At 40.1% G+C, this 17,771-nt stretch overlaps 2 protein-coding genes across 3 annotated transcripts in view; one reads left to right on the forward strand and one right to left on the reverse strand.

Moving 5' to 3' along the window:
• Window positions 1-3,128: 3,128 nt before the first annotated feature.
• On the reverse strand, window positions 3,129-8,073 carry fcf1 (FCF1 rRNA-processing protein). Its single transcript, XM_063007454.1, has 8 exons — window positions 7,995-8,073; window positions 7,752-7,816; window positions 6,070-6,141; window positions 5,799-5,947; window positions 5,475-5,547; window positions 4,538-4,625; window positions 4,334-4,428; window positions 3,129-3,309 (listed from the first exon to the last, which is right to left on the reverse strand). Exons 1-8 carry the CDS (start codon window positions 7,995-7,997, stop codon window positions 3,261-3,263), a joined length of 594 nt encoding a protein of 197 aa, XP_062863524.1. The 5' UTR covers window positions 7,998-8,073; the 3' UTR covers window positions 3,129-3,260.
• Window positions 8,074-8,118: 45 nt separating this feature from the next.
• Window positions 8,119-17,771, forward strand: part of arel1 (apoptosis resistant E3 ubiquitin protein ligase 1) — a 32,444-nt gene continuing 22,791 nt past the window's right edge. For both annotated transcript variants that reach the window (XM_063006979.1, XM_063006980.1), the window contains exons 1-4: window positions 8,119-8,152; window positions 11,019-11,259; window positions 13,164-13,332; window positions 15,108-15,328. In XM_063006979.1, coding sequence (XP_062863049.1) covers window positions 11,112-11,259; window positions 13,164-13,332; window positions 15,108-15,328 — 538 coding nt within the window. In that variant the 5' untranslated portion in view covers window positions 8,119-8,152; window positions 11,019-11,111. The remainder of the gene's footprint in view (window positions 8,153-11,018; window positions 11,260-13,163; window positions 13,333-15,107; window positions 15,329-17,771) is intronic.

Consider the following 17,771-nt stretch of genomic DNA (forward strand, 5'->3'; position numbering starts at 1 on the left):
CTCAACATTTATGGTCTAGTGACGCCATTTAAAAGGCTCAAAGTTTTTGTGAATACACCACAACCCCTGCCTTACTCTATAAATAATATTTCTATGCATTGTGTTAAGTCGATGACCCGCGTTTCACCAAAGGGACAAACTTTTGTTTCTTCAGAATCAAACCCAAACAAACATTACAGACGTGCCATGTAGTGAACAAAGTCAGTGTTTTCTGCAACTCCATCAGTATCTCATGTGACGCTTGGGGAATCGTTATAAAAGATTAAAGACCTAGATGGGGGTTGGGAACTGGGTGGACACCATGCATCCTCTTTACAGACTGTAAGTTTTGGGAAGCCAATTTAGATTTTTTTTTCTTCTTTTCTTGCAGTAGCAGGTCTGTCTATCTTCACAACAATTTGGATCTACAGCTGCTAGCTGTCCAAACCATAACCTGGACCATAACCTCACTGTACAAGTCAAGCGTCAAGGCCTGTACCCCTCACTTACATTATGCCACACTTTAGCACAAAAAACACTGGTCAGTTTGTAAATGAATATCTTTACCCACAATTCATAAATTGAGGCTGTTAGGGGAAGAGCATGGTATGATGGCAAATACCAAAATTTATAACCCATGGCTGAACTTATTTTAATTTTGCCATTTGGCACATGTATGTTTGAGCAGGTGATGGGGGCACTTCTATTATCTAAACCTAACAACCGATCAGTAACCTTTATAAGCAAAGTTTTAGGGTTAACGAATAGTGAATCGTTTGGTAAAATATTGCAACTTTATTTATTACTCAAGATCTGCATTTCTGTCTTATGTTTTGTTTGTAAATCGAGAATCTAGACATTTTTGTCGAATTGACTCTTTGAACCGACTCTTAATTGCCAACACCCGGATTCGAATTCATAGTCGGTTCCATTGTTTCGGGAATCGAACAGCTCTAATCGACACTCCTATGTTGCACTCAACTGCGCATGAGCAACGGATGCAAGGGGCTGAATACTAAAAAGTCACTTACTTCATATGGAAAAGCACTCACTAGGGTGTAAAGGAAAGGCTTCTACAAACTACATAGTGCACTTAACTTCAAAAGAACGCTGTTTAGGAAGAAACCAAGATCTGGGGTTGGTCAGCCCGTGCAGCCGTAATCCCTCTTATAATTAATGAACCATAAACAATAGTGTTACTGAGATGATTGTTATTGAGATGCAAGATTGTTATACATAAATAGCTTTTTAAAGCCTGTAGCGCATAGTAATGAGAATCCAATAAATCTATATAAAGCTTTTATCTGTTTTTGCTCACAAAAAAGTAATAGGAGGCAAGAATCAAACCCAAGTCAACAGAGCCCATGAAATTTACAGTCCCCCTATTTTCAGGGCACCATAATGTGTAGGACATTTGGCTTTACAGGTGTTTATGATTACTCAGGTGTGTTCCATTGTTTTTTTTTGGCACAGACATATTCTACCTAGGCTTGCTTCTACACTTTCAAACACCTCTGGAGTTGGTAGTTGCCACAGTTCAACATTAGGACAATAAGTGTCCCAGTTAAAGTCATGGAAGCACTGATCAGCCATAACGTTAAGACCACCTCCTTGTTTCTACACTAACTGTCCATTTTATCAGCTCCACTTACCATATAGAAGCACTTTGTAGTTCTACAATTACTGACTGTAGTCCATCTGTTTCTCTGCATGCTTTGTTAGCCCCCTTTCATGATGTTGACCACCACAGAGCAGGTATTATTTAGGTGGTGGATCATTCTCAGCACTGCAGTGACACTGACATGGTGGTGGTGTGTTAGTGTGTGTTGTGCTGGTATGAGTGGATCAGACACAGCAGCACTGCTGGAGTTTTTAAATACCGTGTCCACTCACTGTCCACTCTATTAGACACTCCTACCTAGTTGGTCCACCTTATAGATGTAAAGTCAGAGACGATCGCTCATCTATTGCTGCTGTTTGAGTTGGTCATCTTTGAGATCTTCATCAGTGGTCAAGGGACGCTGCCCACGGCTGGATATTTTGGATTGGTGGACTATTCTCTGTCCAGCAGTGACAGTGAGGTGTTTAAAAACTCCATCAGCATTGCTGTGTCTGATCCACTCATACCAGCACAACACACACTAACACACCACCACCATGTCAGTGTCACTGCAGTGCTGAGAATGATCCATCACCCAAATAATACCTGCTCTGTAGTGAACCTGGAAGAGTCCTGACCATTGAAGAACAGCGTGAAAAAGGGGTAACAAAGCATGCAGAGAAACAGATGGACTACAGTCAGTAATTGTAGAGCTACAAAGTGCTCCTATATGGTAAGTGGAACTAATAAAATGCACTGTAAGTGTAGAAACAAGGAGGTGGTTTTAATGTTATGGTTGATCTGTGTATTATGTAGGCCAAGGAAAACCTTCACTGCTGATGGCTGAAGAATCCTCTCCATGGTATAGAAAAAAAATCCTTAATTGTCTGTATGATAGATCAGAAACAGCATTTAGGAGTATTTGTCTACTACTAACCACAGAAAACTTCTTGAACAGAAATACAGAGGCTACAGCGGAAAATGCAAACCACTAGTTAGCCACAAAAACAGAATTGCCAAATTACAAGAACGTACCTAAAAGAGCCTGGACAATTCTATCTTGTGGTCAGATTACATTTATGGCTTTTATCCAAAGCAACTTACAGTTGTGACAGTATACAATCTAAGCAATTGAGGTTTAAGGGTCTTGCACAAGGGCCCAACAATGGCAACCTGGCAGTGGTGGTGGGGCTTGAACTGGCAACCTTTGATTACTAGTTTAGTACCTCAACCACTAAGCTACAACTGCCCTATAGATTAGACCAATATTAACACTTATTGGCGTGATGGCAAGAGCAAAGCATGGAGACAAAAAGAACTGCCATAATCCAAAGCATACCACCTCATCTGAGAAACATAGTGTTGGGGGTGTCATGGCTCATTGAATTCTGAGGCATATAGGAACATTTTAATTGTATGAAGCCTGTTCATGTTTGTTTTTCCTCATTATTATGAGAAAGCTTTAAGCGATTTATTCTAATTCCAAGCAGCCTCTTGAGTGTTACATTTATCATGATTTTAGCATATAGAATTAAGGTTCACAAACATCTAATTCACAACAAGTTTATTTTTACTGAAAGAAAAAAGAAAATGACCAAAAAATCCAAATGTGCAATTTATGTACAATTTAAATTTGTTGAGAAATCCATGTAAAAAAAAAAACAAGACCACTCCTTCTTAACTATAGTCTTGGTGCACCATAATCGTCCGGCATTCGTTCAATGTTATACCTGTTAAAAAAGAAGAGATTTTTTTTTTTTTTACAAATAATTATGTCTGCAATACAATTATGCAAGTACTGAAGCATTTCCATGTCTTTAACTGTTTTTAAGCTTTAACCTATGGAAAAATGACACTATTCTCCATGTTTCTGCATCGACCAGACAGAATCAGTGTTGCAGTGGATAAAGGTAAATCCTCATCTGGCCTTCCCTCCCTCAGACATGACTCAAACGTGCAACTCTGGTCTTGGCGGTGGTGGGTTAGCAAAGTAGACTGCTGTGCCACCCTCATAGGTGTCTCATAAACTATTTAAAATATTATTGTGGCTGGTAAAACAATAACAACTGGTAAACAGTATGTAAAAACCAGTGCGATCTAAACACGAGTAACAAGAAGTGTCTTGATGAGCCAAGTTTTATTTAAAACATCACTGCCTGATCCTACAAAAGCACTTTTAACTAAGTTAGTATTAGGGTTTTAAAATGGAATGTTCAACAAGCTCAGGTCGGCTGTCCACATACTTACGCAATATAGTGTACTTTAAAAGCAAGCTAAACAGATATGTTAATAAAGTACTAAAACTGCATAATGTCACTTGAATTTGCATTATAGAGGCCCATGTATGAAGCCTTCCAGCGTGCTCACAGACTTCCAGTTCTGGTAAGTGAAACTACACTGTACATACATTATGTCTACTTTATATAGGCTGTGTATTAATCACACTGTTCTTTTAATATGTTAGTGTTCTTTTAGGTATTTGGTAAATACTGTTCCATCATTCCAACAAAGGGATGTTCACTGGGTGGTGCAGTGGCCTAATTCGCTAGCCTATCACTGCTGAGATCTGTTTGCAATACTGTCTGCTCCTGCATTAGGGGAGAAGTTACATTTGGGGAATTGGACAGGACTAGATTGGGGGGAAAGGGGGGGGCATGAACATGTACAAGAGATGTCCAAGCATGCAGGAACAGGCTTCTATCATGGAGTTAAATGTCATATGCATCTATAGATATGAATTCACCATTTTATTACCTGTGGTTGGAGATGTACATAATTGGGACTCCTGGAATCTTCCGAATTCTCCTCTTTAGGTCTCTGTCCACTGTGGCCACAATATAACACTTATGCTAGAACAGGGCAGAGAAGAGGCATACTTAATGGAATGCACAGGTCTGTGTATTGCTTTTGTAACTGAATGAGGTGCAGATTAGCAGACAGATGGAGGTGCTGCCGTACCTGTGTTGCCCTTTGCACTAAGCAGTCATCAGCATATGTTCCCTTATGTGAACATGGCAGGCGTTCAAAGCGAGGATCCTTGGCTATTCTGTAAAGACACAAAGCACAGTGAGAATCAAAACCTGAATAAAAGAAAATGTTTGGGATTATATTATTTCAAATAATTCTGTCTAGGCTCTGCACCCCAACCTTCACAATGTTTCAATAACTGGCCCATAAAATTATACAGCTTAATTACATAGCTGGCATTAAAAATATATTGACATGTTGCCATTTGCCATTGCACAACCCTAGATCTTATTCAGGAGAGCTGGATCGCCACACGCCCCCTTCGACATGTATTCACTCTGTAACTGCTTCTAATCACCTGCCAGAGCTGTATCTCAAAGGCTCCATGTGACTCCTTGCCACTTGCGCAAACGCCCAGACCAGTCCTGGAGATCGCATATCGCAGCAGCATACATTAGGAGTTACATATATTAGGATGCTAAGCTGTTTATGGCAAATTCAGACATTACCATCTGCTTTTCGCACCATATGTTCTAATCTCCGACTGCCCAGTTTTGCTCAGGCTGTGCCCACTGTAGCTCTGGATAGCTGGTTTTGACTGATAGGATTGAGACCTGTGGGCTTTTGCATTAACTCAGAATGGTTGTGTGTTAATGCAGCATTCCTGTCAGTTCAAACCAGTCTGGACATTCTCCTCTGACCCCCTTGATTAAGAGGGTATTTAGTCTAGAGACTGCTGTGCATAAAAAATCCCATTCTAATGTTCATGCAAACATTGGATGATATCAACTGGCTGCTTGAATGATTACATGAACAGGTGTGAAGGTGTTTCTGGTGAGTGTCTATGCAGTGTACTACTTTTACCATATGTACAAAAAAGTATACAAGTATAAAACAAAAGTAAAAGTATACAATATATAATACATACCTCAAGGCAACTCTGTATTTCATCCCAAGTTTCTCCAGCTCAGCCATGACACAGTCTGTGATGCAAGGAATACCTGCAGAACAAAACACAAAATTTAATACACATCAGATGTTCGAATCTCAGCAGTGCTATTGGCTGGACGGACATTAGGTGAGGGCAGGCGAAACAGTCTTGCCATTGGGAGGTGTACTTGTTATTGTGCCTCCCCACCAGCTCAAGCCCAAATAGAAACTGAAGCATTGCATCAGGAAGGGCATCCAGCATAAAAACTGTGCAAAGTTTTTTGTGATAGAAAAACTGGAAATCAGAGAAATGATTACTCACATTTAGCATAGAGACAGTCCATCATTGCTTGGACTACGTCAAGTTTGGCTTTTATAGAGAAGTTGACAAAGTTAGTGTCCACAAGGATGTGATAGGGAGGACCAAGCTGAGTGTTGTACTGGAAGAACATACACGATGGATACTTTGGCCTGGAGAGAGAAAGACAGCACAAGAAGAACTTCTCATTAATTCTGGATTCTGTCATATATATGAAAGTTTTCTCGACTAATACAGCCAGTAAATGAATAGCAATTTAGAAACACAGACTTACACTTCTTGCTCTTTGATGGCTGAGGGATCTTCTTTCTTTTTTTTCTGTACTTTTTGTCGATCCTTCTCTTTTCTTATACAGAAAAAACACAGAAATATCACATTTAACATAGCACAAGAACATTTTGCTTTACAATGTATCAAGATTAATATTGTGATGCCCTTTCTCTGACAAGTGTTTGACATTGGTAATCAATCTACCAATTGTACAAGCGTGACTGAATACAATTCAAGCAACTGAGGATTAAGGGCCTTGCTCAGGGGCCCAAAACTAGCAACTTGGTGCTGATGGGGTTTGAACCAGCAACCTTACATTCAGTAATCCAGGACCTTAACCACTGAGCAGTTCAAGTGTAATTACAGTAAAACAGGAATAAATTGATAAAATAGCAAAACTCTAACAATACGCATCACATCTTTAAAAATATGTAGTGTCTCATCTAGCAGTAAATGCACCCTTGGAGGAACATTGTTTCGTTTCATTATGTACTCCTATATAGCTGAAATGACAAAGTCTCCTAAACTTGAGAATATGATAAACCAGTATTGCGAAACAATAAAATCAAATGTTTATTAATATTCACTAATTTTGGACTGTGTTGTTTCCATACCTTCTGCTAGTCTTGCTCAAACTACCAAGAGTCTAAGTCAACACTGACATATTTACTGCTTACAAACAAAAACATGGCAGACTCCCTTACCAAACGTATAATGTCTTAGGATGTGGTGGAAAGTTTGGCTGGGTAGTCCAATCTGTTACCACTACAGACATATTCTGCTAGACTTACTCAAACTACCAAGTCTAACACACCACCAGTATATTAACTGCCTACAAACAAAAACATGGCAGACTCCCTTACCGAACGGATAACGTCTTAAAATGCAAAGAAAAGAAGATTCTGCTGATGTAGTCCAATTTGTTACCACTACAGACATATTCTGCTAGCCTTGTTTAAACTACTGAGAGTCTATAACACCACCAGTATATTAACTGCTTACAAATAAAAACATGGCAGACTCCCTTACCTAACGTATAACGTCTTAAGATGCGGTGGAAAGAAAGTTCTGCTGTTGTAGTCCAATCTGACATATTCTGCTAGTCTTGCTCAAACTATTAAAAGTCAATCGCACCACCAACATATATACTGCTTACAAACAAAAACATGGCAGACTCCCTTATAGGTTCGGCTACTGTGGTCCAATTTGTTACCACTACAGACATATTCTGCTAGTCCTGCTCAAACTACTAAGAATCTATCACACCACTAACATATTTTCTGCTTACAAACGAAAACATGGCAGACTCCCTTACTAAATGGATCGTCTTAAGATGCGGTAAAGAAACAAAGTTCTGATGCTGTAGTCCATTCTGTTACCACTACAGCCTTATTCTGCTAGTCTTGCTTCAGACCTGCTAGTCTGCTCACACTACTAAGAGTCTATCACACCACCAATATATTTATTGCTTACAAATGAAAACATCCCCCTTTCCAATCTGTTACCACTACAGACATATTCTGCTAGTCTTGATACAGACCTTCTGCTAGTCTTGCTCAAATTACTAAAAGTCAATCGCACCACCAACACATTTACTGCTACAAACGAAAACATGGCAGACTCCCTTTCCAATCTGTTACCACTACAGACATATTCTAGGCTATGCATAAATAAAGAATTACTTACATTCTCTGATCCTTTAGACTGATCATTCTTTTCATTGCGGCATATTTCTGTTTCTTCTGCTTCCCCTGAAAATCCAAAACACAAACCGTTAAGGAATCATGAGCTTACACAGTTAGCTTTAGCTAACCAACTTTTCCTGTGATTTCAGAAACATATACTATCTAACAGTTCGAGTAATGTGAACACATGTTGTGTAAAACATAATATAAATTCATTTACAAAATAAAACTAAAGAAAACACACCATGATTGTTTAGTGTCTATAATCCAGCATTCAGTCAAAACCTCGTGTGTCTGCGGAAGGTTCAGCGATTCGACATTTGACGTCATCCGCGTGCGACACCGTAGCATTGCGACTCTTCCCGTTGTGAGCGGACAGCTAATGGATGTTAGCTACTGCAGGTGAAGCCTTTCTCCTTCTGTTTGACGTATTATACTGCTATTGCTTCGGTTTGTAATTCTAAAGTGGTGTGTTATTAATGTATTGGGTTAGCTAGACATCCAGGTGTTATTTCTGATAACGCTAGTGTAGTTAGTTAGTGGTGTAGCTAACATACAGCGCGCATAATGAACAGTCATTATGCGTAAAAACAACCTGCTCAGGTGTAGTCGTTACGTTCACTGTGTTCCGTACATTGCTAATATTTTCAATGCGACTGAACCCCGGTATCAGTTTTTAAGGTGAGTAAAGTATAAAACCGTGTTTCGTACTTTTTGGAAAACAAACTAGACGCTGTGTGTAGTGTATACTCTCTATTTAATTGTTATTCAGAGATAATGTAAGCTCACAGTGTTCCGTGCAGTTGAACTTGAGCATTGAGTTGTGCAATTAACGCAACATTGTTTCTAAGTTAAAATGCTGCAAGTTTTATTTAATTTAATGACTTAATATTAATAATATTTTGTTGTGTATTCTGCTGTCGAGCATTGTCATCAATTTCTATAATTACATTTACATTTTCGGTATGTATGCAAGAGGGCACCACCTAACCAAATGTCATATTTTGTTAATTTTGAAATGAACTACTTAAAATTGCATATTTTATAATTGTCTAAAAAAGAATAATGACATAAAAGGCAGTTATGTAAAGAATTTTCACTAGGAAACTAAGACAATTTCAGAGTATAATTAATGATCTGATTCCTCAAAGTTTGTGCTAACACCAAACAATGATGGGTTTCTCTGAGAAGCTGATTGAGTTCAGAAAATAAAAATTGTATCTATTTATTTGCTAAACTATATTTAAGTTTATCCCCTGTAGAGGATGAATAAAATATTATGAATGAAATATTTATTTTTTTGGTTCTCTTGTTGTGGGATGGGGCAGCACGGTGGCTCAGTGGGTAGCACTGTCGCCTCACAGCAGTCAGGTCTTGGGTTTGATCCCCAAGTGGGGCGGTCCGGGTGTGTAAAACATGATGTTAAAATCTCAATAAATAATTTGGCACAGTTTATTTTTCCACGCCGGATGCCCCTTTTTATGCAACCCACTTTCTTGTTTGTTCAGGCTTAGGACCGGAACTAAGGGTGCTTGATGTATTAACTTATGTCCACTTAGTCCACTATGTCCACACAAAAATTTTACCATGTTTGTCCAAACATTTAGATAGGACTATATATCTGAATCATACCTGTGTCCTGCTGGTCAAGCCTGGCCTTTCTTCATAAAGGGTCACATGGCAAGATATGCAAACAGCCTCCCTGATGCTAATATTCAAGCCATAAGATGCTTTTCAAGTCAAGATGAGTTCAGATTTCACATCTACATTCTAAACAGATAAATTACTCATTTGTTCTATTCAGCAAAATTCTTCTTATAAAAAACAGCTAGGCAGGATGTATATTAGTCAAAGAGAGTGTTTTTTGCCCGGACTCGATCCCATATGTGTAGGCTTGACAACTAGAATGCACAGATCTGCTGGCTTTGCTTAAATGGCACTGCATAATTCAAGAAAGCAGCTCTGAAATTGAAAACATCTAAAATATGCATTAGGTAAGCATTGGTGTGGCGCCTGATAATTAGAACTGATGAATCACTTCATTAAGGTTGTTCATGGATAACAAACGTGTCTGAATGACTTCACCCACTCCACCATTATTTAAATATTTATAGAACTTTGGTGATGTAGTGTAGGGTCTGTTGTTCTTTTCAGAGTAGAGTTTTGCACATCTTTGTAGACCCAATCAGCTTGCCATCACAGGCCAAGAGAAACGGATGTAGCTTTCACATAGTGAGCATTTTGTGCTTCGTTTACCACAGGATGGACAGATACTGTCAGTTACCGAACTGTTAAGCCTTTCACGTGATATGCAGCAAAACTGCTTTCTGCTGGCTGTGCCACTGAGTGCCAAACTTAAAACAATAAACAAGTGATTAAACTGTCAGTACTGTCATTCCCATGCAGTTTTGAATGAAATGTAAATAAATAAAGTGAAATAAAGTTTATTTTTTGTTAATCTAAGAGCTACAAAGCCACGACAAGTTATTCGAGAATTAGTAAACATGGGTTGCTATTTAAAATGCAAACTCGATCTTACTGTTTCACTGCTCACTAGTTACCATGTTGTATTTTCCTACGACGCTATGCTTTGAATTTAAAGTGGAATACAGTTCAGGGTTTTATGAATCACTGGGAAATATTGTCTGTGCTTCGGCCTCTGTCTAAATCATATAAACAATTTGTCTCACTAGCGGTGCTTTGAAAAAGTTAGCTGCAAAGTTTAGACAATGTGGGGTTAAAATGAATTTTTTGATACATGATATCCATGCTTGTGTGAAATCTGAATTTGCCATCTTCCTCAAAAGGTGTGCAACAGCTCCATGCACACTTTTTATGAATTTTTGACTGACTATAGGTAGTTAATTTTACAGTTCATGATATTTGGAACCCAAAAGTAAGTGCTGTTTTTTTTGGCTTGGTGGGTGACACAGTTGCCCCACAGCAAGAAGGTCCTGGGTTCAATTCCCAGATGAAGCGGTCTGGGTCCTTTCTGTGTGGAGTTTTTATGTTCCCCCGTGTCTGCATGAGTTTCCTCCGCGAGCTCCGGTTTCTTCCCACAGTCCAAACACATGCAGTCAGGTTAATTGGAGATACAAAATTGTCCATGATTGTGTTTGACATTAAAGACTTTGATTACCTGTCCTGTCACGAATGTCACCACATAGTGTAAAACCCGATGTTAAAATCCTAATAAATAAATAAATAAATATAATAAAAGGCCGACCACAAATTGACAGAAAATTAATGCTGGCTTTTTATCTTACAGGTGTTCAAGTAATGAAGACAAAATGGGAACATACTGAGGGACGGACAGGCTTTATTCCTCTACAAGAATCAAATCAAGGCTGAAGATGGTCTGATGGACCGCCGCTTCTTCCTGACTTTAATCTTCTGTTCAGTCTCATGGGTTTTCTTCTGGGAATTGCGCTGGAAGAAGAGCAAGGAAAGTCAGATTGAGGAATGGCTACAGGGCCATAGCCTCTCCAGTTACAAACATTTATTTGAAGGTTAGTAAAATATCTGTAAAGTATTTCATACTTAATTTTAGGAGTGCATGGTGGTGCTTCAGGCACTGTGGGTGCCTTACACTGCCAATTTCCCAATTTTAGTGCACTTACATACCAGCCAATAAGGACACGAGGGGGAAATTATGTCTGTATTCTTCTTGATTCAACCCTCCTATTTATCCAAGCTTGGGACCAGTACTAATGGTGCACTGTTATGTCCCCCAGTGGCTATGTTTATGTACTGCCACACACCTCATGTATTTGTGAGCTCAGCCTGGGATTTAAACATTGTAACTCAGCACTGACTAATTTCCATTTTTCCTGCCAGTCAAGTTATAGACAGGCCCTAAAGAGTCCTTTATTCCATGTAATCATTACAGCTCAGAATTAAAGCACTGTCTCCCTTGCCTGATGCCAAGCATCTCATGGCAGGATCTATCATAAACTTCTTCTGCTTTACTTTACCCTGTAACCACTAGAGTCAAAACTGCACCTAATAACATCATATTGATTTCAGTCATATACAGTAAGTCCTGTATATATGAAAGGCGGCATCTTGCAATAAGCAAATATAGCCTCATACTCTTCCAAACACATAACATACTGGTACAACAGCGTTCGTGTCATTTCTATTTTCATATCAATGTGTCCTTATGAGTGTCAGTGCCAGCACAGGCCGACCTGCCCTCTCTCAAACGTGGCCCATTTTGTTTTGCGCAAGACCAGCCAGGCTGGCGACTTCAGTGGTAAGTACTAAAGCACAGTGGCTCGGTGGGTAGCACTGTCGCCTGACAGCAAGAAGGCCCTGAGTTCGATCCTCAGGCGGGGCGGTCCGGGTCCTTTCTGTGTGGAGTTTGCATGTTCTCCCAGAGTCTGCGTGGGTTTCCTCTGGGAGCTCCGGTTTCCTCTCTCAGTCCAAAAACATGCCAGTGAGGTAAATTGGAGATACAAAATTGTCCATGACTGTTTGACATTAAACTTGTGAACTAATGAGTCTTGTGTAACAAGTAACCTGTCCTGTCATGAATGTAACCAAAGTGTGTAAAACATGACGTTAAAACCCTAATAAATAAATAAATAATAGTTCCACTAGCTTGATAACCACTGCACCACCCGTGTGCCCACTTCTACACACTCGTTAGGGGGTGACTAGTGCCTGTACTCTAGAAAAGGTGAAGAACCATTGACTTAGATTAATTTATAGTGGAGTTTTGTCAGCATGTGATCACACTCTCTGTGAGCAAATCTAAAAGAACAGCCATAAATAGCCGCTCAGGTGGCGCAGCGGTAAAGTACGCTAGCGCACCAGAGTTGAGTTTCTAGATACATCGTATCGAAACTCAGCTCTACCTTTCCGACTGGGTTGGGCGGCACTATGAACAACGTTTGGCTGTTGTTCAGGGACTTGGGGGTAGAGTCGGAGCATAGGTCCTCATAACTGGTACGGCTGCGGCCCCTGCTGGTTGACTGACGGCGCCTGCACAGGGCTGAGGAATAACATTGAGGGGGGTGTGACCCTCCGTGCGCAGTGTCTCTCGGTGTATGAACTCGGCTCATGCAGGTGAAAAATGCAGGCTGTACTGATTGCGTGCCGGAGGGGGCGCAAGTTAGTTGAGTGGCGTCCTCAGTCAGCGGCAAAAAGGGTCGAATCAGTATGGAGGACACAATCGGGGTAATTGGACACGATTAGAACGGGGATAAAAGTTGGGGGAAAAAAGTGGGAAAAAATAGATAATTAACAAAACAAAAAATAAAACAGCAGCCATAAATTAGATTTTAGTCATCAAGCATTACAGGAAAGAGAAAAAAGGTGAAAAAAAAACAAACAAAGCATAAGTGCAGTAATTGCTGTGCCATATTTTGCCTGCATGTGCAGATTATTCTGTATATGTTTGTGTGAGCAGATGTACAGTCGCTGGAAGAGCTGAGTCTGAGCGTATTAACTCGTTTGGAGGAGGTAGTTAAGGAACAGAGGCACTGGAGGGATATCACCGAAGCTCACGTCCGTCTGCTCAGAGACTTTGCCTTTCAGGAGTGGCTGTGCTCCCAGAGCCTCGAGCACTACTACCACACGTAAGTCCACAAACAACACCTCTTTTCAGTTACCTGGGTTAATTGGCTTCTTTGTTCTGAAGATAAACACGAGATCTAGAGGGTTCCCAAAAGATTAGTTATTATTTGTTGTGGAGACGGTGCATTATTATTTTTGCCTCAAATCCACAAGAGGGCAGTATTGGCTGCTTGGAATACGTGACATTGAGCTCGGACAGCTGCAGTGAACAGGAGGAGATCACTGCAGCAGTGAATTTTCAGGGGTTGTTACACTCATGGAAAACATGCTCACTTCACCACTGCAGTGCTGTAGTGTTAACAGCAGCACTCTCCTGTCCACTGTTGACGTTTTATTTAGAGATTTACTCCCTTGGCATATTAGCAAGCAGATACACAAGTACAGGGATTAGAAAATTCTGATATACACCGATCAACCATAACATTAAAACCACCTCCTTGTTTCTACACTCACTGTCCATTTTATCAGCTCCACTTACCATATAGGAGCACTTTGTAGTTCTACAATTACCCCTTTCATACTGTTTCTCAGTGGTCAGGACTCTCACAGGACCACCACAGAGCAGGTATTATTTAGGTGGTGGATCATTCTCAGCACTGCAGTGACACTGACATGGTGGTGGTGTGTTAGTGTGTGTTGTGCAGGTATGAGTGGATAAGACACAGTAGCACTGCTGGAGTTTTTAAACACCTCACTGTCCCTGCTGGACTGAGAATAGTCCACCAACCAAAAATATATCCAGCCAACAGCGCCCCGTGGGCAGCGTCCTGTGACAACTGATGAAGGTCTAGAAGATGACCAACTTCGATCGTCTCTGACTTTACATCTACAAGCAGCGCTGCTGTGTCTTATCCACTCATACCAGCACAACACACACTAACACACCACCACCATGTCATTGTCACTGCAGTGCTTAGAATGATCCACCACCCAAATACACCACCCCTGACCATTGAAGAAATGCAGAAAACGTAAATGTTGAAGAACAGGCTAAAAAGTATGTAGAGAAACAGATAGACTACAGTTAGTAATTGTAGAACTACAAAGTGCTTCTATATGGTAAGTGGAGCTGATAAAATGGACAGTGAGTGTTGAAACAAGGAGGTGGTTTTAATGTTATGGCTGATCAGTGTATAACAAAATTAAGTAAAATATTTCAAGCTAATCATGGTTGGATAAATAAATACGAGCTTGTCATGCAGTCTGTTGCTTTGAGAATTTTGTGGGTAAAGCATGTATCAATTTGTAAAGTTTATTTGTATAGCACTTTTTATAATAGACATAGTCTCAAAGCAACTTTACAGAATCCCGGCCCAAATCCAAGGGCCGAACTCCCCTAAAATTACAAGGAAGACACCTTGAGAGGAACCAGACTTAAGTGACCCCACTCTCTTTGATTGGCCTAAAGGATAATCTGAATGAAATTCATGAGCTCAGATGTTTCAGACACAACCATTGCTAACGGAAGTACAGAATTAATGTTCTGCTTCCAAATTTGTGGCTCTAGTCTGAGGAAGCCCAACAAAGCCTTGGCTGTAAGCCTATTGAACACTTTTGAGGTGAAATGGAATGACGATGGCCAGCCAGGTCTTTCTGTTCAACATCTTTTGACTGAATGAGTGCAAACTCCCTCAGACAGACTCACATCTTGTGGAAAGCATGGCCAAATTAGAGATTTCCAGCAAGCTCATGGTCAGATGTCCACATACTTTAGGCCTATAATGAAAGAATTAGAATTAGAGTTAGAATTCATTTTTACCACCCTCTGTTTATACAGTCTGAAGGCCCTGGGATGCAGGAATCTGGATGACCTAGCGCAGTTCGACAGCCAGCTTCAGCTCTCTCTGGCAGCCTGGGGTTATTACTACGAGGACTACATCAAGCTCTCAACAGGTGTAAAGGTCCTCCAAGCATCCAGGGCCAGCAGAGACCAGGACTACGAGATCCAGCTGGTGCACAGCCTTGCTGACAGGCGCCTCAATGAAAAGTGGTCCATTGGTAAGTCCTGTAAAATTAACATTTACTGCATGGCACATAGGTAGGTAGTCTTGAATGTGTGAATTGTTTTTGTTAATGAAGTTTAAAGTCATCTTCTCTGAGGAGGCCAAATGTCAGAAGCCGCAGTGTCTCACACTCATTGTGAAAACTGAAGGCCTTCTGTATTGCGATAAGAATAGATACACTACTGCTCCTATTATCATTATTATTATACCAGATGCACAATTTGCACATACTTTTTTGCATATTGTACACTGATCAGCTATAACATTAAAACCACCTCTTTGTTTCTACACTCGATTTCATCAGCTCCACTTACCATATAGAAGCACTTAGTAGTTCTACAATTACTGACTGTAGTCCATCTATTTCTCTACATACTTTTTTAGCCTGCTTTCACCCTGTTCTTCAATGGTCAGGACCCCCACAGAGCAGTATTATTTAGGTGGTGAATGATTCTCAGCACTGCAGTGACACTGACATGGTGGTGGTGTGTTAGTGTGTGTTGTGCTGGTATGAGTGGATCAGACACAGCAGCGCTGCTGGAGTTTTTAAATACCGTGTCCACTCACTGTCCACTCTATTAGACACTCAAACCTAGTTGGTCCACCTTGTAGATGTAAAGTCAGAGACGATCGCTCATCTATTGCTGCTGTTTGAGTTGGTCATTTTATAGACCTTCATCAGTGGTCACATGATGCTGCCCACGGCGTGCTGTTGACTGGATATTTTTTTAGGTTGGTGGACTATTCTCAGTCCAGCAGGGCCAGTGAGGTGTTTAAAAACCATCAGCATTGCTGTGTCTTATCCACTCATACCAGCACAGCACACACTAACACACCACCACCATGTCAGTGTCACTGCAGTACTGAGAATGATCCACCACCTAAATAATACCTGCTCTGTAGTGGTCCTGAGAGAGTCCTGACCATTGAAGAACAGCATGAAAGGGGGCTAACAAAGAATGCAAAGAAACAGATGGACTACAGTCAGTAATTGTAGAACTACAAAGTGCTTTTATATGGTAAGTGGAGCTGATAAAATAGACAGTGAGTGTAGAAACAAGGAGGTGGTTTTAATGTTATGGCTGATCGGTGTATATTGTATATATGCAGGTTGTACATTTGCTACACCTTACTTACTTTATTTTTGTTCGTTTCTCATCATTTGCTTGCTCAACTACCAGAGGCCAATAATTTCCCTCGGGATAAATAAAGCATCTATCTATCCATCCATCCATCTATCTAATTACTGAATATTCTAGAATATCTGAGAAGGCATTATAGATGATTTACCAAAAATAAATGTGGTTACCACTGGTTTCTGTCTGGATTAAACTATTACGTAATGAGGCTGAAATAATGTGCCATGGACATTTTGGTACATGCCTCTAAGCACTGTTGCAAAACATTAATATGGCAAATGTTTCAGCATGTTTCGACTGACTCTCTTAAGCACAGCCATTAAATGTAATTTGGTAAGGGAATTATTATTTAAGTAAGACGTTACGTAAGGTTGATACATTCCAACATTAAGAATGCGTGTTTGTTCTTTGTTAGCTTTTTATACTGCCAATGGTATAAACTAATTTAACCAATCATTTAGAAACAATGTACTATTCAAAGTGCTCAAAACATTGCAGGCTAACAGCGTGAGGAAAACGATGGAAACCAAATACAACAAACCCCTACAGCTAAACAGAACTTAATGAAATTTCCTAAAATATGTCTAAAATCACTGGAATCAAGGCAGGACACAAAGGACAGGATGCTGGTCTATCTTAGGACATTTAACACTCACATTTATATGAGCAATATACATTAGCCAGTCTTACTGACATGTTTTAGGAGGTGAGAGGAAACCCAGGTGCCATGATCTAGTCAATCAGTGGTCAAACAATTTGCTCATTATCTTAAGAAACAGCTCTGAGTTCTGAGTTTGTCAAAAGCTGCTGAAGTTTTTCTAACAAAAGGAAGTGACAGATTTGCGTGTAGATAGCCAATGATGACCAAACATATTTCAGAATTTGTTAACTTTAAATAATGGGTGGCTCGGTCGGTAGCACTGTCACCTCACATCAAGAAGGTCCTGGGTTCAATTCCCAGGTGGAGCGGTCCGGGTCTTTCTGTGTGAAGTTTGCATGTTCTCCCCGTGTCTGTGTGGGTTTCCTCTGGGAGCTCCAGTTTCTTTTCACAGTACAAAGACTAACCTGCGGTTAATCGGAGATACTAAACTGTCCATGTGTTTAATATAGAACTTGTGAACTGAGTGTAACGAGTAGCTTTCGTTTCTGTCATGAACGTAACCAAAGTGTGTAAAACATGATGTTAAAATCCTAATAAATAAAATAAAAATTCTGATAAATAAATCAACTTTAAATAATGTGTTCTTAAGATAATGAGCGTTTATTGACAATCAGTATATATACCACTAATTTGACACT

The sequence above is a fragment of the Trichomycterus rosablanca genome, chromosome 13, assembly GCF_030014385.1.
Source record: "Trichomycterus rosablanca isolate fTriRos1 chromosome 13, fTriRos1.hap1, whole genome shotgun sequence".
NCBI classification, from domain to species: domain Eukaryota; kingdom Metazoa; phylum Chordata; class Actinopteri; order Siluriformes; family Trichomycteridae; genus Trichomycterus; species Trichomycterus rosablanca.